This window comes from Catharus ustulatus, chromosome 7 (assembly GCF_009819885.2).
Source record: "Catharus ustulatus isolate bCatUst1 chromosome 7, bCatUst1.pri.v2, whole genome shotgun sequence".
NCBI lineage: Eukaryota > Metazoa > Chordata > Aves > Passeriformes > Turdidae > Catharus > Catharus ustulatus.
In genome coordinates this window covers 23,227,156-23,247,195 of record NC_046227.1, presented here as the reverse complement: position 1 = coordinate 23,247,195, position 20,040 = coordinate 23,227,156, and the positions used below count along the sequence as shown (strand labels likewise).

General features: G+C 57.8%; 1 protein-coding gene across 2 annotated transcripts; it reads left to right on the top strand.

Annotated features, from left to right (window-relative positions):
- Nucleotides 1-809: 809 nt before the first annotated feature.
- WNT6 (Wnt family member 6) lies at nucleotides 810-13,909 on the top strand. 2 transcript variants are annotated; one of them, XM_033064925.1, is made up of 4 exons: nucleotides 810-929; nucleotides 8,984-9,204; nucleotides 12,074-12,375; nucleotides 12,650-13,909. In XM_033064925.1, exons 1-4 carry the CDS (start codon nucleotides 853-855, stop codon nucleotides 13,109-13,111), a joined length of 1,062 nt encoding a protein of 353 aa, XP_032920816.1. In that variant the 5' UTR covers nucleotides 810-852; the 3' UTR covers nucleotides 13,112-13,909. The 2 variants fall into 2 exon arrangements, with proteins under 2 accessions (XP_032920816.1, XP_032920815.1); XM_033064924.1 differs by lacking the exon at nucleotides 810-929 and having other exon boundaries at nucleotides 8,752-9,204.
- The last annotated feature ends 6,131 nt before the right edge of the window (nucleotides 13,910-20,040 follow it).

Here is a 20,040-nt window from a genome sequence, read left to right as displayed (position 1 = left end):
CATCTCTCCAGAGTGTTGGAGCTAAGTGTTGGGAGATGCTTGTGAGGAGGTCACTCCTCCAGCTTTCCCAGGTGGGACAGACTGAAGACAGGCAGGGTCATGGAGTCAGGGTTGTGCCAGGCGAGCCCAGTCCAGGGACAGCGGCCAGGCACGGCTGTTCTGGGGGCAATACGGGGACCCCAGGTTTGGGCAAGGCCATACCAGGCATGTCAGGATTTGGCAAGAGTGTGACAGGAAGGTGCCGGGGACACCTCGAGGCCAGGTCGGGTTTGACAGGGTTGCGGCAGGACCCCGAGTGGAGCCGGGCAGGACTGTGCCAGGCAGGTCCGTGCCAAGCAGGTCCGCAGCAGGTCCCGGGGCTTCGGAGGCAGGGCTGTGCCAGCCAGATCCGCAAAAAGGGCTGCACATTCAAACGCGGCGGCGGGACGCGGGGCCGGACAGGCTGCGGCCACCGTCTCCTACCGGAGGGTGCCCGTGCCCACACCGTGTCCGTGGCTCTGCGCTGGGAACGGAGCCTGGCACCCGGGAGTCCCCCCGCCCGGCCCGCCCTGTCCGTCCCCCCGGGCTCCGGTTTCCCTGTCGGAGCAGATGCTTTCGCAGCCCCGTCCCTCCTCCTCCTCCTTCTCCGGAGCAGCCTCCGCGCCGCGCTCCAGCCGCCCGGAGGTGCCTGCCCAGCCCAGCCCAGCCCAGCCCGGCCCGGACGGCTCCGCCGGCCGCGCTGCCTGCCCGGCCCGGCCCGGCGGAGGGACACAGCGGGCACCCACCCGCTGGGGCCCCGGCCGGACCTCGGGGGTGCCCGGCTCCCGGAGAGTGCCGTGGAGCGAGTTCGACGCTTTCCTCAGTCCTGGCAGGATGCTGCCTTCCTCCCGGACCCAGCTGGGGCTCTTCTTCATCCTCCTCTGCCCCGCTAACATCATCGGGCTCTGGTGGTGAGTAGGGCATCCCGGGGGGTGGAGGGCGCACAGGGTATCTCGATCTCCGAGGGTAGTCCCCCCCAGCTGGGGGACAACAGAGTCCCCTACACCCAGGCACCACTTGGGTGGGAATTGCTGCTCACTGGCTGTTCTGATCCAGACTGGGGCACCCACATACTGTCAGAATTTGGGCACACAAGTGTGTTGGAGTAAGCAGGCTGGGGGATCCCAGGAGTACAGGGCACACAGGTCCTGTGGTGAGAGTTGCACTTTGCCTCCCCACACCCCCCAGCCCACAGCCTGGGAGGCTTGTATGACTGAGGGATTGGCAAGGGGGCTTAGTGGCTTCCAGACCCCTCCAATAAGTCAAATTTAATTAAAAGCCTTAGGGTCCCTACAGTGTCCCCCCTGAATGGTGGCCCGGACACAGCAGGGACAAAACCCCTATTTGTAATGGTGCCCTCATCAAAGGCAGAGACGGTGCCTTGCAGGATACCAGAGGGGGTGGGGGATTCATTACAGACACAGAACTGGGACCCAGCCTTGGAAAGCCCAGGTATCTGTCGAAACATGAACTATTTAAATCTATTAAGAATTTCACCCAGCCTGTCTTTATCCGGTTTTAAGTGCCTAGATTCCAGCTCCCCGGCGTGCTGTCCGGGCTATCATTCATTATCTGAGGCTATTCGTCTCCACATTGTCACACTCTTTTGACCCCTAAAATAAAGCTTTCCGTAAGCCTTTCCCCTCACAGTCTCCTGCCTGCCCACCAGTGATTTATTCCACATCTCCATTCCCTTTGCAAACCCTGGCTCCAGGGCTGCAGTGGGGGCCTTTGTGAGTATAAATGGTGCTGTTACAGCCACTTGTACATCAGCTGAGAGTTTGTCCCTGGAGCCCAAGCGCTGTGCTTATTGCCAGGCAAGGGTTTAACATGGGTCTGAGAGACTTGCCTTGGATTTTTGCTAGAAGAGGGGAGAGCAAGGTAGGGCAAGCCCTGGCCGAGGCAGGGTGCTAGTGGAGGGTCTCCATGCTGCCTGCCACCTACCTCAGGATAGCTGTGCCATTGCAGGGCATATGCCCTCCTGCTGCCTGAGACTTGCTGTTTTTCCCTGGCTAACTCTCAGACACGCACAGAGCTGTCCCTTCAGCAGTCCATGCTTTCTCTGCCCCATCCTCCTAAATGTCTCCAGGTTCATGCCCTGTGCTCCAGCTTTGAGGACATCTGACCATGACTGGAGCAGGTAGAGGTGAAGCAGAAGCTCATTTTGCCTTCATTTCAGGGACAGACAGACAACATCAACAAGGGAAGGGTGCTGGGGTACTGGTGCCCCTTGCCCAGGTGCTCAGAACTGCATCTCACCATGGAGTCTGGGTCCTGCTGGTGCCATGTGTGCACAGGCAGCAGTGACTTCGGGAGATTAGCAGGATTTGGCAGAGGAGGGCAAGGGGTCAAACTTGTTTTTTCTTCTTTTGAAAAAGAAGAAGAAAGGGAACCTTTATTTTAAGAATAATAACTCAGTTGCCTGATGCAGGGCGAATGCACTGAGCAGTGGAGTGGCTTCAGGAGGATCACCAGCTCACACTCTACTTCACTCTGGAGCCAGTGAGCTGGGAAGAGGTGGTGGGTGTACGAGGCCACCAGCACCACCAAATAGATGTGCCAGGCTTCCTGGGACAGGGCATAGGAGCAGCTGGGTAATTAATGAACTGCTTCTCTCGGAGTTTGGTGTTTTGGCCCCTGGCTGAGATCATCTCAGGGAGCCCTGCCTGTGCAGGGCAGAGGAATCTGTGCATTTATGACAGGCATCCTCCCACATGCCTGCTCCTGGTACTGGTCCCCTCTCCCAGGTCTCGGTAGCACTGGTGTCTGTGGGTTTTGCTATTGGTGGGGAGGGGTTCTTGGGAGTAACTGTGTGTTGTGCCAGAGTTCCTAGAAGCTCCAGGTGACATTAATAGAGCTGTTCCTTACTGTCACTAATGCATAGGGACTTTGGGGCACACCAAAGTGTGTGCATACTGGGCACTTGTGAGTGCTTAGCCAAGGGGCCATTTTCCCCTGGCCAAGAAAGAAATGTCTTTACAGCTTCCCCATCCCACCCTGAGCACATTATCCGTGTGGTGGTGGGGGATATAGAGATTATCTGTTTAAGCCAACTTTTGACCCCATTGAGGACCTAATTTGTGAGAGTGGTGCAGTGGGCTGCAGCTGGGCGAGATCTCAAGAGGCACAGTCCTTGCCCAGGCAAGCAGCCAGGCCTGGCCACTCACAGGTGGTAACTGTGCCCATTGGGATCCTGGCAGATGGTTGCATCTATGGAAGAGAATTCAGGTATGATGTACAAGCACTGACATCCTGCTAGTGACATCATAGCCTGAGAAAGAGCATCCTCACTGTGTTAGGATGTCCCCAGAGAGCTCACTGAAGACACAGACCTTTCCATGGCAAAAGGGAGCAGGCTGTGGTTAGTGCCAATGGAAGACACTCACGTGCTGCTGGCACCTTGATTAGTGCCAAGCTGCAGGGAGTAGGCTCTCCTTGCTCCCACCAACACTGTACATTCTCTTTCTTCCTCCTCCCCTATTCTTTGCACATTTCTTGCTCAGCTCCTTGTGCAACAGCGATTTCTCCCTGACCAGGACAGGTAGGAACTGCCTGGGGCTCCTGGGCTGGCCCAGAGGCTGCAGAGATACAGAGCAGGCAAACTTAGTGCCTGAGGAGCCCCAGGCAGGTTCAGGGCAGCATTTCAGCCAAGCCGGTTTGCAGCTGGGCTGTGTTTGCAGGAACAGAAGCACTCTGGGGATGGGGCAAGCAAAGCCAGCTTCCCTGGTGCCTGTTGGCTCTCCATGGGCAGCTGGAAGATAGAAGAGAAAGCAAGGGAGAAAATTATCCCAGCTGAAATGTGCTCTGCTCCAGCTGTGGGTCTGAGGGGGCCCAGAGGGATGGACACCTGCCCTTCATCCCCTTTCCATCCATGCACAAGGGCAATGCACCTCCAGATTTTCATGGGACTTCATCACAGGTGCTCAGGGAGGACCTCTCCCACCAGCTCCTGTGACTGTACCCTTGCTACCCAGTCCTATGTCCCTCCAGACACACACCCTGGGTGGTTTCATGCAACAGTGGTCTCTTCTTCTCTTTCACTGCTCTGACCAACACCCACACTGCAAGGCTAGAGCCTGTAAGGGCAGGCTGCTGGGCTGGAGGGCAGGCACCCCTGCCTTCATGCCTTGGGGTGAGCCTTGTGAGTCACCCTCTGGGCTTGCTGACCCGCGGTTTCTACCCCACGGCGCCCTATAGACTGGGCTGCCCAGCCCTCCCCAGCACCAGGTGCCCCTGGAGCAACACCATATGGGCAGAAATTAATCTCCCAGTGGGAGAACCCCTGCCTGGTGCCATCTCCCTGTGCCCTTGCTGGGGCAGCTCCTGACTTGCTGGGTTTTACAGAGAGACAACGTTTCTCTTGCACCCTTTGAGATAACTACTGACTCCAGCATTGGGCTACATGTTTTCTCCCACAAAGGCAGCTGAACCTTCCCCAATGCCATCCCTTGTTCCCGCTCCTGGTCACAACCACTCTTCCATGGTGACACCCAGGTTCCCTGGCCATGCCCTACACATGCCCTCAGCTGGAGGGTTTGTCTGGGCTTTGCATCAAAACCATGACTGCTTCGAACACCCCTTGTGCAGGAGGGTACTAGGCACACCCTGACATCTGCTCAGGCTTTGCAGGGTCCTCCCACAACACGTGGTGCCCACATTTGGGCAAGAAATAGCCAAGCCCCCATCCACCTCAGCTACAGCCTCTGTCAGCACCCAGGAGAAGGGCACAGCGACTACGAGTGGGTGGACTTCTTTCTTCTTATCCCAGTCCTTCCAGGGTTTGGACATGGCTTTAGGATGACCACCTCTGCAGGTGCATGCTCCCTCCATCCCCCCAGTACCTGCAGCACAAGTTTGGGCAGCTCTTGCTCACGACAGCCTGGCCTCAGCATGACCCTGCACCTAGCAGGTCCGCGGGTTGATGCAATGTCATGCCAAAGCCTCTTTCCTTTAGGCAGCTTCCCAGCTGTTTGCATGCCATCCTTGCCAAGGAGGTGTAAGGAGGAGGGCAAGGAATGGGGTCCCCCTTCTCTTCCCAACCCATGGCATTTCCTGCTCCCTCAGTGCCCCGGGTGCTGCTCGGCAGCCAAGCCCTGGCTGTGCCCCCCAGGGCAGTGACTTGCTGCTTACTCACCACACCCTCATGGGCCTCCTGCTCTGTTCCCACACCCAGCTGCCCCGGTTAGTGGCAGCACCCACGCATGGCCCCGGGTGAGGGGCTGAGTGCCCGCCACATGCCTGCATGGGCCGTAGGAAAGCTGGATGGATGAAAATTCATCTGTGTGTCCCCCTTGCCCTGTTTGCACGGCTTGGAAAGAAACAGGCTCCCTTTGGGTTTGACTTGTAGGCTGTCACTCACTGTGACATCGTAGCGTAGGGCGTGAGGTGACCTATGTCTCCAGGGGTGGAGGTCAGTTCTCCAGGGCAGTCATCCCACAGTCCTTACCTCTCCAGGTGGGTGCAGAATTATCTGTGGGCTCAGAGTCATGACCCAGGTAACCTAGTACCCTATGTTGCCCTGCTGAAGGCTTCCAGAGGCTGGGATAGAGATTTGCATGCGAGGCAAGGCACAGCTTTACTACCCTAGAGCAAAATCTCCTTGCCACTCGGGAGTTCCCAGGCAGCAGTACTCAATGGGTGCAGGCCTGTCAGATCCTACATGGAGTTGGCATGGCCCGACCACTGCTTTCCTGAAGGTGTGACTTCTGAAAGATGACTATCCTCTTTCTCACTTCGTAATTCTATCAGCCTCACTCCCTTGGCTTCTTGCAAACCAGGACCCCACTGGCTCCCCTCCGTAATGGTCTGCTGGCAGGGCACAGAAGTCCTGCTCCACATCATCTCCATGGAGAAGATGGTGACTTGGCCCAGGCGCCTTGGTCCATGATTTTGGCTAGGAATGACTGGGACATACTGGAAGCTCCATGACTAAGAGATGAGCTGGAAAAAAATGGTGATTATGGCTCCTAGGAACCCCCGGCTCTGTTGCAGCAGGCACAGCATCCAGAGCACAGGGGTTGCATCAGAAACCCCAGTGACTCCTGTTTGATGTGCGTCACCGGGACTGGGCTCAGGCTGTGGCTGTGGCAGCCTAAGGGGCGACAGCAGCAGGTGAGCAATGGTCTGCAGCCCCTTTTCTGTGCCCCAGTCTCCCCTTCCAGCAATGGGGGTTGTTTCCCTTATGCAGGGGTGCTGGGAGGTTGGAAAGTGGGGCTCATCATCCCGCTGGCTTTTGGGGCGAGACAGAGGCCCCCAGCAGCAGTTCTGGCAGCCAGCAAAGGGCACCAGGGGCAGGTGGGAGGGATGCTGCTGTGATGCTGAGCCTGGCTGGGAGCTCCCAGGCAGGAGGCAGCAGGGGGCCAGGGTGCCCCAGGCAAGTTGCGGGGAGCCGGGCTGGCGACCCTGTTCCTTCACCAGGGCAGGGGGAGGAGTGCCCGGCAGCAGAGGTGGGGCACCTTAATTGTAGATGCGGGAGGCCTTGGAGCGGGACAAGCTCAGGCAGATCTGGGCCCTGCGCCGGAGCCCTTGCCAAAGTGGTAGCAGTTTGGCAGCATTTTTCTTGCCCTTGTCTCCCCCCATTCTTCCCCCCCCTCTCTGAACCCTCCAAAGCAAAACAGCTCTTGGGCTCCCGGCAGCCTCCCTGTGCCAGAAAGTAGAGTCCAGCGGAAATTAATATTGCGTTGGACTTAGGCAGCCCACCCCACGCCTCGTCGGCATGGACAGAAAGCTCCTGCGCTCTCCTGCCAGTCTTGCTGCTGCCTGGGCCATGGGTGGGGACCCCCGTGGAGCCGGTGAGCCGCCCATCACCCCCCAGACCCGCGGGGCTGAGCTCTTCTTCCCGGCCTGATCCAGCGGGCTGGGGTGAGCCACAGTTCAGTATTTGATCTGACGGCCCCGGGGGGCTGGCGTATCGTTTTTATATGAGTACAAAGAGTCATCTCTTAATGAAAGTCCCATCCCGGCTCCCCCTCTTCCCCACTCCAGCGGCGGAGGCAGCCAAACCTCCGCCATCCTGCTGTAGATGTCGGGAGCCCGTGGTCACAAAGGACAGCAAGTTTGGAGACCAATGTGGTGGCTTGGATCCCTGTGTGGTCATCATGGGATGGGACTGGACAGATTTTCTGGTCACTTTCCATGTGGGCCTCAGTTTCCCCATCTATGGAGGACCTGTGCCAGGCAAGCTCCACGATGCTTGCCTAGCTGCCCCATCCCTTTGCAGAGGTCCATGTGAATCATGCAGCAAATGGAAAGCTGCCAGGAGCAAAGGGAGATGGGTTCTCCCTGGCAGGAATGTGGGCTTGCCTCAGTTTCCCTGCTGGAAGTTCCCTTTCCAGGCTATATGCCTTTCTGTTGAGCTGTTTAACCTTTAAACCTCCAGCCAAAGCATACAGGCTCCCTTTCCAGGCTGTGGGAGAGGGCACATCCTATCCAAGCCCAGCTGGGGTCTGGTGGGCAGGAGATTCAGGCAGCTGGGGAGCCTGACATGAGGCAAGGGGACCCTGGCAGGGCCTTGAGCTTCAAACAAGGGGCTTGTGAGGGGGTTTGCACTGGCAACAGGATTGTAAGCAGAGTACTGAAGCCTGGTGTCCCAAACACAGCCCCACAGCTGCACAAGAGAGAAAAGGAAACCCAGAACACAGTTAAACACTGAGATTCAGCTTGTGATTTTTGAGCCCCTGGGGCTTGGCCAGACTATAAAGCTCTGGGTTTGGAAGCTGTGCAGCTGATGCTCTCCACTGAGTGGGGCTGAAGGCAGCACAGGCCGCCCAAGCACTGCTCCCCAGGGAATCCCAGGGAATGTAGTCTCCCAATCATCCGGCATGTCCTGATCCTGGGATATGCTGGGTTCAGCCCTGAGGTTCTGTGGGCATCCATGGCCACGAAAATCATGTTGTTGAGCAGGATGAGCTCTGAGCCCACAGGAGCAGCGCTGGAGGCAAGGGTGGGCTGAGTTTAGGGTGTGCTAAGTTCGTGTGGCCCATGGCTCCGGAGTTGCCCATGGCAGAGCTGCAGCATCGCCCACGCCAGCACGAGGCAGGGCGCTGGCAGGTGTGCAGCTGTGCAAGCTGTGCCGTGGAGGGCACTCCGGGCGAAATGTGTGGGGAAAGTACAGCAGTTTCTGTAGCCGACGGCACACCGGGGAGCACAGCGTTGTGCTCAGACTTTGCCTCCAGGGCCAGGGAGTCAGGCACTCGCTCCAGCTGTGCTGGCAAGGAGGAGCTGCCTCTGACGTGGGCCCAGCCAAGACTTGCCCTCCCTCACTGGCGTTGGCAAAGCTGGCGATGCCACCTGCATCCCTCCCTTGCACTCCCGCACCCGCCTGCAGCTCCATTCCCTGGAGTCAGTGCCTGGAGTTGGGGAGGTGAGTACAGGATCCTGGCCAGCAGCCGAGGGGCTTTATCAGAGGCAAGGTCACTCATCTAGTCTCCCACGGGGTAAAGCATCAAGCCCCCATGGAGAGGGGGAGACACACCAAGAATGCTGGCTGGGCTCCTTGTCGTGTCCACAGCTCTGGGAGAGGCAGCTGCATCAGGCATCAGTCACATGGCAATACCAGGGCTGGGTTAGGTCAGTGCCAGCCCCAAAGAGCAGATACTGAGTGGCACAATATTTCTTTCATCTCCTGTCGGGGACACCACCATCACCCCCATGGATGTCCCCATGGATGTCCCCAAGGATGTAGAGTGGTATGTGCCAGCATCATCCTATAGCCTGTCCCATGGCTGGAGATCCCCCCATTCCCCAAATGGATGGACAGGGCAAGGTATTGCATGGGTGACCCACCTATTGTGGTCACCCCCACTGCATATGTCTCTCTGTCCCCTTGTCACCTGGGCTCAGCATGGAGCTGGCACTCAGCAGCCTGCTCCATCCCTGGGGGTAGATCTGGCCATGTCCCATCCACACCCTGGTCTCTCCTGGGCTTGGGTGCTGGTTTTGCTCTGCTCGCTGTCCCCTCCTGCAGGGCAGTGGGGAGCCCCCTGGTCATGGATCCCAACAGCATCTGCCGCAAGACGAAGCGGCTGGCGGGGAAGCAGGCAGAGCTGTGCCAGCTGGAGCCAGAGATTGTGCAGGAGGTGGCCAAGGGCACCAAGCTGGGCGTCCGGGAGTGCCAGTACCAATTCCGCTTCCGCCGCTGGAACTGCACCAGCCACAGCAAGTACTTCGGCAAGATCCTGCAGCAGGGTAAGGCCAGTGCTTCCTCAGCTTCCCATTTCCCAAAAAGACCCCAGCCTGGTCACGCACCTCCCTGGGACTCCTGGAGAAGAGTCTTGGCGTGCAAAGCTGTTTGTGTGTGTGTGTGTGTGCATGTAGGGGGTTGCTCAGTGCTCCCCGGTGCAGTCACGCTGAGGTTTTACTGCCGGGACATGTCTCCCAGTGTTGTAATGAAGCAATTACCAATGCTCCCAGACAGTGCGGGGCTTCATGAAGCCCAAGAATGCACCCTCGTCTGGCAGTGATTTACTGCTTCCCCGGGACCCCAGGGTGTGCTGCGGGAAGGGGCCCGGGTGGGAGGCAGTGCGCAGCCGTTGGGAGCTGCCCCTCACCCCGTGGGTGCCCTTCACATCCCTCCTCCTGACCTTGCAGGGAGCAGAGGAAAGGAGTGTTTGTCTCCTGTCTCTGTCCCTGGATGAGCACCCTCATGTCACCCTGAGGAACAGTGCTGGGTGGCAGAAAGGTATGTGCAGGTCTCAGACAGTGCATACAGTAGTCCAAGGCGGGCTCAGCTGCATCAAAATCAGAAAAGAGACGGAACAAGAGGGCACCCGTGAGTGTGGAAAGGATGGGAAGGCCCTGCCACACTCCTCAGGGCGAGAGGCTAGGAGTGGATGGTGCTCCAAGCAAGGGGGGATGCTTGAAACATCTTGGGCTGGTAGGATCACTTAATGGGAGGTGAGTTTAGACCTGCCCCTCTTCCCATGTTGGTCCCTGTGCTATGGCAAATGAAGATGCTGGAGCAAACCCCAGTCTCCTCAGCCATCTCATCTGTTGGTGCATGGCCAGCCAAAGGCAAAGTGGGCATGTCTATGGGCCATGCAGCGGGGTCAAGATGACATCCCTGGGGGAATTGGAAAGGGTGGTGGGCCCCAGCACCCAACTGACTGCAGGTACTAGTGGGGGTCAGAGCTGAAGCCTCAAGGGAGACACTGGCCCATGGGAGGGGGATAGGCTCATTGAAAAAGCTAATTTGCAGATGTGGGTTTCCCCCAACACATAGAGGTGTATTCAGTCAAGAGGCAGGGCACATGGGGACACTCCTGCCTCTGGAGTCACCTGTTCTCACCACAACCTGGCAGGGAGGCAGGTGGGATCTGTGCCAGGCAGGGATCTAGGCTGGAAGTGGGGTGCTGTCAGAATGCAGGGCCAGACCAGGTGGTGAGTGAAAGGTACTGGCAGATGAGCTGCTGGGTACCCAGGAACAGCTTGTGTTGGAGGAGGCATAGGCACATCAAGCATGGGGATGCTGAAGGAGCCACCACACTGGTCCAGCCTCACTGCTGGGGTGGTAGAGATAAGCAGTGTTGTAGGGATAGAGGTGTGTTTGTGAGCCCCTGGCACTCTGAGGACATGGAGCAACCCAGCTGGAGGTGTGGAGCTCCCCAGAGCAACAAGATGGGTGTCAGAAGCCCTCAGAGGTGCCAGCAGGCACCAGCCTCCCTGTAAGCCTGCAGGTACTGCATACAGTATCCCAGCATTTTTGGGGTTGCCAGCTCCATCAGATGGGTACCTCCCATCCAATATCCTTTTCTATCCTAGGATGCTGCAAACCTCCCATTCCTGGCCATGGCCTCCCTGGCACAGTCATGGCTGTCCTCTCTTCCCTTGCTGCCACCTGTGCCAGGTGTGGCATGCCAGGGCAGGCCGGCTTAGGGGCAGCCACGTGTCTGGAGGAACTGTCAGAGGAGCAGCATCCCCCCAGGGCCTGGCTGGCAGGGTGGCATGGGCACCTCTGCCAGCTTTGGGCTGTCTGCTGAGGGTTCTGCCAATCCCAGGCGGGAGCAGGCGGGTGGTCGGGTGGCTTGTGGGGGCAGGAGGGCCTGGGGAGGGGGTGGTACCCCCTCGGTGGCACTGCCAGAAAGGCACCAGTGTGCTAACACCAGAGGGATGCAGGTGCTGCGTGGGCTTTTGGAGGAGCTGCTCATGGAACTGGTGCCCTGGTATTCCTCTTCCTGCAGCCTCCCCAAGTCAGAATACTGAAGATGGAGGGATGAGACACCCCCCAAAACCCATCTTCCCCTCCCTCCCCAGGAATCCCCTGCAGGCCACCACCCTGGGCCAGCCCTGCCCTGGCATTTGGGTGGGCAGGAGCTCGGCTGGCACGGAGCAGGGGGAGCGTGGGAGCCCCCCAAGCAGGGCGCCGCACCCCTGCTGCCAGAATCCCCCGCTGGCTGCGGCTGCGAGCGGCAGGTCCGGGCAGGGGAAAGATGCTTGGAATTCGTGTCCCGGAGCAGAGAGAGACAGGAGCAAATACTAATAATAAATAATCCTGCAGGGTGGAGGCTGTGCCGGTAGAGAGAGGGGGGCAGGCAGCTCCCCATGGCAAAGAGGGTAGTGGGGGAGAGCAGGCAGCAGAGCTTCATCACTGCCGCCCTGCAGAGGGTGAGTGGCACCCTCGGTAGCCCTTGCAGTGTTTGTTTCCAGCTGCCAGTTTGGAGCTGGGGTTGGGATTTTTACTGCTTGGACAGATATTGCAGGATTGTGTGAGGAAGCTGTGGGTGCCACCTGGTCACCTGGAACTCTGCTCTCTGAGCTTCCCTCTTTTCTATGGGGCAGCACCCAGACTTGCAAGAGGAGGTGGGAGATTTGTTGCCTCTCTAGAGCTGAGTGGAGGAACACTGGCAGGGCCTGACTGTCCCAGTCTTCAAATCTGCTTGCAAGAGGCAGCTCCTGCTCCAGGCAGCCTGTTCCAGGGTGGATGCATCACCCAGGGAATACCATCGACCGCATATGAAGAGGGAGAATGGAGGGACTGAGCCCCTGGGATGTCAGCTGGGGGTGGAGCTTTGCTTGCTGGAGCTGACCCCATATCCCGGCCCTGTCCGTTCTCCCGCAGATATCCGTGAAACAGCCTTTGTGTATGCCATCACGGCGGCTGGGGTGAGCCACGCCATCACGCAGGCCTGCAGCATGGGCGAGCTGCTGCAGTGTGGCTGTGAGCTGACACGGAGCCGGGCCCCCCCCTCGCCCACAGCGGGGCCAGGCACAGAGGGCACCGCCTGGGAGTGGGGGGGCTGTGGGGATGATGTGCAGTTTGGCTACGAGAAATCCCAGCAGTTCATGGATGCCAAGAACAAGAAAGGCAAAAATGACATCCGAGCTCTTATCGACCTGCACAACAATGAAGCCGGGCGCTTGGTAAGGACCCTGCACTCCCTGTCTCCTGCACCCCTTGTGCCCCTACCCAGCCCTCCACCTTCTGTCTCCTCAAGCCATGAACCTGCTCCAGCTCTGGCTGAAATATGACCCAGTATCTTTTGGGTATCCTTTGCAGGTGCTCTGGAGCCCCCTCGGGCCACTCTCTATTCCCGGCCCCTTCCCCGGGCCAGGGCAGCACCAAGAGGGTTGTGGCTGGGGGAGCTGGGCAGCGAGAGAGGGAACCGAGGGCTGAGCATCGCTGTCTCTTCCCCAGGCGGTGCGCAGCTACATGAGGACAGAGTGCAAATGCCACGGGCTGTCGGGCTCCTGCACCCTGCGGACCTGCTGGAGGAAGATGCCCCATTTCCGCGAGGTGGGGGACCGCCTCCTCGAGCGCTTCAATGGGGCCTTCAAGGTGATGGGAGGCAACGACGGGAAAACCCTCATCCCTGTGGGTGACAACATCAAGCCTCCCGATAAACAGGACCTCATCTACTCGGCCGACTCCCCTGATTTCTGCTCGGCTAACCGTAAAACCGGCTCGCTGGGCACCAGGGGCCGTGTCTGCAACAGCACAGCCATGGACACGAGCGGGTGCGACCTGCTGTGCTGCGGAAGAGGGCACCGGGACGAGACAGTGGTGTTGGAGGAGAACTGCCTTTGCCGCTTCCACTGGTGCTGTGTGGTGCAGTGCCGCAAGTGCTCCGTCCGTCAGGAGCTCAGCCTCTGCATCTGACAGCCTGGGGTCACACGAGGACAATTCGGGAGGCCAGCTCCAGGCTCACAAGGCCCTCCTGGGACAGAGACAGGTGGAGCTAGTGGCAGGGTTAGCGTGGGTGAGCTCAGCTCTGTGTTCTGGGGAGTCCTGGCTTCCCCAGAGGGCAGCACAGGGCTGCCCGGCAGCCGCACGGCCCCGTGGGGGGAGCTGTGGGCACAGAGCTTCCACTAATAAAGCTATTTAAAGCTGGTATGCCTCAGCGCTTCCTGGGGAGGGCTGAGAAGCGCTGACCACCGTACTGGAATGGGACTAGCCAGAGAGCTGTCTTGCCCCAGCTGTGAGTCCCAATCAGCCACACTCCTGCCAGCCTCTGACCTTGCTGAGACCTGTGGCAGAGTCCAGCTCATTTTTTATCTACTCTCTCTGGTTGTTGAGCCCGAAGATGAGTGTGGATGAGGGCGAGTACTCTCCTGCCCTGCTCTGCTGCTTCCATTGCCTGTGTGCTCTCCTCCCATAATCCACAGCTGTCATTGCTGGGTGCCAGTCTGTGTCCTGCCACCACCTGACCTGGGATGTTTGCAGTCCACGGTGCCTTCATTTATGCCTCAGGCTGGAGGTACATCTAGCTGCCCTTACACTGTGATGTTGTGCTCTGACTTTCTTGAAGGGATCCTGTATTCTTTTCACTTCAGCCACGGTCACTGCAGCCTCTGCTGCAGAGCCTGGCACACAGAAGCCTTGGACAGCGCTGACACTGTTGGCTTGGTGGCATGCAAGGCATTCACTTGGCATGCCATGGGCCACGTGCAACCCCACCTGGATGGCAGGGTGCCAGGCATGTATGTCTTGATAACCTGATCAGCCTGTGCCCCTCATGGACAAACACAGGGTGAGGAGCAGCCTGCCTGGCTGCCCAGCAAGGCAAGCTGCCAAGCCTCTGTTCCAGGGGCTCTAGGGATCTCGGAGGGGGTCCCTCCCATGCTGCAAGGAGCTTACAGGAACTGGTTTCTCCAGGGTCACCCAGCACAGCGGTTTAGGTAACTGCAGAGTGGAATGTGTGTGTGTAGTGCCTGCTTAGCTGGCAGTGCCCCATTGGGCTGAGGCTCCCCAGAGGGACATCAGCAGGGTGAGAGCCTGGGCAGAGAGGTCCATGCTCCTGTACCCACCCTCCACATGGCAGCAGTGCTGGACACTGGGGGCTTTTCTGTCCTCCCCTTTTCAAGAGAGCTCTAAGCTGAGGTAGCTGAGGTGGGCAATGCTCCATGTGCTGGGTACTGCAGGCAGGGTAAAAGCAGAGCTTGCAATACAGGGCAGACTGCAAGGCAAGCGAGGCTGCATGGGTGCTGGAGATGCTGGAGTGGGTCCTTCCTTGCTCATGCCAGGCAGCCAGCAGGAAAATCCAGAAGCAGAGTGCTGGTGAACCATTAACTTGGCCTAGCAATCACTGGGAAGGGAGTCTCTTAAATCTGCCAGTTGCAGCTTTGCAGCTGGAAATTCCCTTCTGACTTGGCCACAGTGGTGCTGGAGGCACACAGGGCTCGCAGGAACTCCTGTCCCCACACCCACCATGGGAACACATGGGTGGGTGTGAGCAGGGTAGGGAGGGTGCAGGGGAAGGTACTTGTGCATGCAAGCAACTTGGTGTGCATGCACAGGTAGCATGTTTATGCTTGTTCATGACCAAATGTGTGCATGTGAGATTGTATAACCCATCACTGTGTGTGTGAGCCCCTCGTGGGTGTGTAAATAAGTTGGCCCATGTATTTTCCTGCATCTCTATGAATACACAGCAAATTGCAAGTGTGTGTGTGTGTCAGTGACACTGTCCCTATGTGCGCCTGTGTGAGAGTATGTTTGCATGTCATATTGTGTTTCCTCAGGTGTGTCTGGGACAGGAAGGACATGTGTGGGTGGAAATTGGTCCTCCAGGAAAGAAGTTGGAGAGTTGCAGGAGTTGTGTGCTGGAAGATGTGTGGAGCTGTTCCGTAAACTCTGCAGGTCCCTCTGAATTGGATGCACTTGGCCACACTGGACTGCCTGTCAGGAGAGGTCAGTTCAGGCAGATCCTATGAAACTTTAGGTCAACCCTGCTGTCCTCTGGAACCATAGCTGAGACCACCTATAGAGGGATTCTGATGTTCAGAGTCTGAGCTTCAACATTTGGCAAGTTCCTTCTCTAGATTCTGTCTCAGTCCCCCACAATGGGCTGCTTTCCTGCTCTGGGCTGCATGGACATGGCTCTGGAGATGTGGCCTGGGTAAACCCTGGGAAGGCATTTAGTACTTTTGAGTAAGGTATCTGACCTGTGTCCTCGCTGCCATTGCCCCAAATCACAGCTTCTGAAGGATGGAGATCACAGAAGCCAAAAATGTGGAGGGGAAGGACAATGGTCTGTGCTTGTGGAGTAATTCCTCTGCACATCCATGAGTTACTTCTGCACTGTGTCTGTGAACCTCTCATGAGTCTGCAAACCAGTTGAGCTGTGTCTTGTTCTCTGCCCATCTGGGGAAAAGGGACAACTCTTAGGGGGGATGACAGCTCCTTACCACAGCTTCCTATTGCTCCTGATCTGGCAAAGCCAAATCCATTCCTTTGATAGCCAAGAGAAGCCCTGACACAGGCAAACGCTGCCAGTAACCTGTCAGGGTCTGGACTGGCCCCGTGGTCTGGAACAGCAGACCCCCTGGAAATCTCCCAATTCTCCAGACCTTCACAACTCCCCAAGAGCTCCTCACCCAATAGGACCCCGCCCCAGATTCCTAACACACCCCAGCATCCCTAAGGGCAGTTACTCACAGATCCCCAGAAGTGCTCCAGGAATCCCCCAGATTCCCAGAAGTCCTGCAGCCATCCAGACCCCAGGAGCCTGCTGAGCCCCTCAGGACCCAGCAGCTCCTGGCCTGGGGTGCGCAGCATCCCCGCCATCGCCATGGCAACCCGGGATGCGGGGCAGAGCGGGCGGCGCGGCGGCAGGAGGCCGCCAGGGGGAGCTGCGGCACGGGGAACATGGGAGTGGGAATGGGACGGGATGGGATGGGATGGGATGGGATGGGACGGGACGGGACGGGACGGGATGGGATGGGATGGGATGGGATGGGATGGGATGGGATGGGATGGGATGCGATGGGATGGGATGGGATGGGATGCGATACGATGGGATGCGATGGGATGGGATGGGATGCGATGGGATGGGATGGGATGGGATGCGATGGGATGGGATGGGATGGGATGGGATGGGATGGGATGGGATGGGATGGGATGGGATGGGATGGGATGGGATGCGATGGGATGGGATGGGATGGGATGGGATGGGATGGGATGGGATGGGATGGGATGGGATGGGATGGGATGGGATGCGATGGGATGGGATGCGATGGGATGGGATGGGATGCGATGCGATGCAATGCAATGCGATGGGAGGATGTATGGGGAACATAGGAGTGGAAATGGGGTGGGAAGGAGGAATGCATGTGGAACATGGGAGTGAGCACAGGGTGTAGTGGTGAACATGGCAATTAGATGTTTACAGCTGGACTCGATGCTCCTAGAGGTCTTTTCCAACCTAAATAATTCCATGACTCCATAAATGTGGCTGTGTGTGTGGGTTTGTGGAGGTTCACTGGGTGACAAGTGACTGTGCCTGGGAAGCTGCTCATGTGGACGTGTGTGTGGGGGTGTGTATGGGTGTGCATGGGACTGTACTTGGGAGAACAGGCCCAGGGGGTGTGTGTGAGTGTGTACAACCCCCTGATTCCCATCCCTGTGGTCCTGCGTGCAGTGGTCAAGCAGGACTCTGTTCTGGGCCGGGCTGGTGAAAGCCAGGGGGGCACAGGGGTGGCTGTGTGGGTGCAATGAGTAGCTGGAGAGTCTGGGGGGTGTAGTTGTGGATGTGCGTGTATAGCCCAGATCCCTGCTACTGGACAGTTTACATTGCAAAACTTTCAGGATCTTCCCAAGGGAAAAAGAGGAAGTTTATAATAATTGGAGGGGAAAAAAAAGAAAAAAAAAAAAAGGAGAGAGAATCCCAGACCCCTGTAATGTTAATGACTTCATTTTTTGTTTTGGTTTTCTTTTTACATTTTCTTTCCAAATGGGAAGAATGCATTTTTTCCTTCAATTTCCCAAGTTGAACGCAGCTGGACAGATTAATGCAATCAAACTTGGAAATCTCTCTGGACTGAGACCAAAAATAGAATATTTTTGCCCCCAAAAAAGAGGCACTTTAGGAAAGTTTGGTGTAATGCAGCTAAGTCTTAAGAGAAACTAGGATGCCAGCTCAGCCAAGCTGAGTGGTGAGGCTCGGACAGTGGCACCCAAAAGCTCTGTGAAACCCTTTTCCTGTGGTTGCACTGCTGGCTCACTGCTTGTCGCTGAGCAGGGGCTGCCCAGCCAGCGGCAGAGCTGGGTCCTGCCTGCCCAGCCCTGCTCTCCCGGGAGGCCTCTAACTCTCCTTCTCCACACTCTGCTGCTCCCTCCAGGGAGCTGCCTGTAACTGTCCTCCTCTGTCCTCACTCCATTTCTCAGTGTCACCCAGGCAGCCATGAGCACACATCAACCCCAACTTGCCCAGGAGGGCCTGGCTCACCCCTGCCCATTATGAGGGTTCTGCTGACCCAACCCAGCTCCTCCAGGCTCTCCCTGTTTCTGACACTCCGGTGTGTGCAGTGGTTGCCTCTGAAGTGGGGGACATGGGTACTGGGGGGTGTTCAGGCCCCAGAATCTCTGAGTACTCAAGCAAGGGAACATGTTGGGGCCCAGGGGACCTAAAGCAGAGTGCAGACAGTAGGCATGAGCCCTTGAAGGACAGGAGATGGGGTGCACAAGGACCCCAGACAGGCTCTCTGGAGACACTGCCTATGAACATGAGGGGTCTGTGTACTTCCTTTTGCTGTCAGAACTTCTCCAACACTGGTGTCTGGGCCCTGCTCTATCCATGTAACTCCAGCATCTTGGGAGGACTGGCTGTGCTAGCCTGGCTCACAGTAAGCAGTGTTTGTGAGGGCAGTGGGCTCTGGAGGCTGTCAGGGACCTGCCCGACACCAGTGCATCCCTTAGCCCTCCACCCCAGAAAAAGGGCAGAGCAGAGGCTCCCTCACTCCTGGATCCTGTTTCTGACTGCCAACATCTCACCTTTTCCAAGTATCCACTCCATGGCCTCATTACTTAAGCTGTAACAAAGGCAGCAGCCATCCTCCATCTCTAGGGAGGGGGATCTGCCTGTGCACACCCCTGGAAGGCAGAGCCACAGAAAAAGTGATTGCTGAGGTGCCCTCATGTCCTGATCACTCCACATGGGGACCAGCACCTCCCACCTATCCTTGTGGCTGTGCATCCCTCCCCACAAGAGGCACCTGGAGCAGCGCTGCACAGATGTGCTTGGGCAGTCCTATCCAGCCACCTCCCTGCTGCCTCAGCCAGCAGCCTGGTCCTCCTGGGGACATGCTCTCCTTGCCAAAGGCAGTGCAAGGCTTGGGATCCCCCATCGTGGTCATACCAGCTCTTCCATGGGGTGTCCCTGTAGTGTGTGTGAGACAGCGTGCATGGGGGCGTGCTGCAGCCCCACGGGATTGTACCTACAGCAGGTCTTCAACCCCCTCCTTACACCCTGCTGTGATCGAGGCACCCTCTGCCAGGTGCTGGGAGGAAGATGAGGAGGGAACTTCTGCCTCACTGCAAGGATGCTCCCAGGGATGGCCAGAGGTGGCCAGGTCCTGCCTTTCCACCCTGACGGGAGAGCAGCGTGGCTGAGTGCTGGTGCTGGCACTCACCCACTGCCCCGGGCTCTGCCAGCGCCCCAGCCCTGGGCAGCTGGGAGGACTGGCCGGGCCAGACCAGTGGCCATGTGGTTGGTCCTGAGTCACATGGAGCAGACTCAGACAGGTTGTGGGGTGTGAGCCAGCAAGAAGGCAGTGATGCTGGGGGCTGCAGTGCTGCTGGGCTGGGGAAGTTTGGCATGGTGAGTAATGCTGCCACAAAAGGCATGGTCACCCTGACCCCACACCCAGCCCTGACTCACGTAGCTGTCGCTCCAGTCCCATGGGTGAAGCCAGGCAGGGGAGTGAGGAGAGCTGTGCTTCAGGACGTCAAAAGCTGGGTAAATGCATGGTTGCATGGGCTCCCCAATCTTCCCTTTCCTCCTCCTTCTCCTCATCCAAGCTTCCCCTCACCTTAAGATTCCCCAGAGCTTCCCCCTGCACCCCTTCAGCCATGGTCTGTGTCATCAGAGCTGCCTCATCTTCCCACACCTGCACACACAGACTGGCTGGCCCTGGTGGTCTCAGAGGCTATCAGCCCCTCCAAGCCTGCAGCATGGCCAGGATTGTGCTTGTCCAGAGCAGGCTGTTGTTTCCCCGTGCTGCCTTCTGGTCACATCTGTGGGCCCACAGCCAGTCTGTAAGAGCAAGTGGGAGCAGCATGATATGCACAGACATCTCAACCCCCACGATTTCCTGCCATGGATTTCTAGTGGGTCATCCTTGGACACTGCAGAACCTCAGAGAAGCTGCATGACTTTCCAGGACACAGACCTTGGAAGTTGCTTATCATAAGGCACAAGGGGCTAGAAGAAGGCATATGCCAGGAGGAAAGAGGGGAACAGAGCCAGCAAGTTATGGGCTGAGTGCTGAGGTGCTGGAAAGGAGTTCTGATGGACATGACACCAGGAGAGTCAGCCCCATTCTCCCAGGAGTGTGGAGCCTGTGGTGTGGGGTGGGAGGACCTGCTCCTGCACAAAGGAAGGGGAACAGAGCAGGCAAAGTGCAGGCAGCCTGAGGGCTGGGCAGGAAGATGTGCAGTGAAAGAGATGGAGGGATGGCAAGAGGGATGGAGACACAGAGAGATAGAAGGATGGAGAGAAAGAGGTATGGATGCATCTCCAGTCCCCTGCACAAAGCACATCCTGGGGCATCATGTAAGCTGCTGAAAGAAGGGACCTGCCTGAGTGCTCT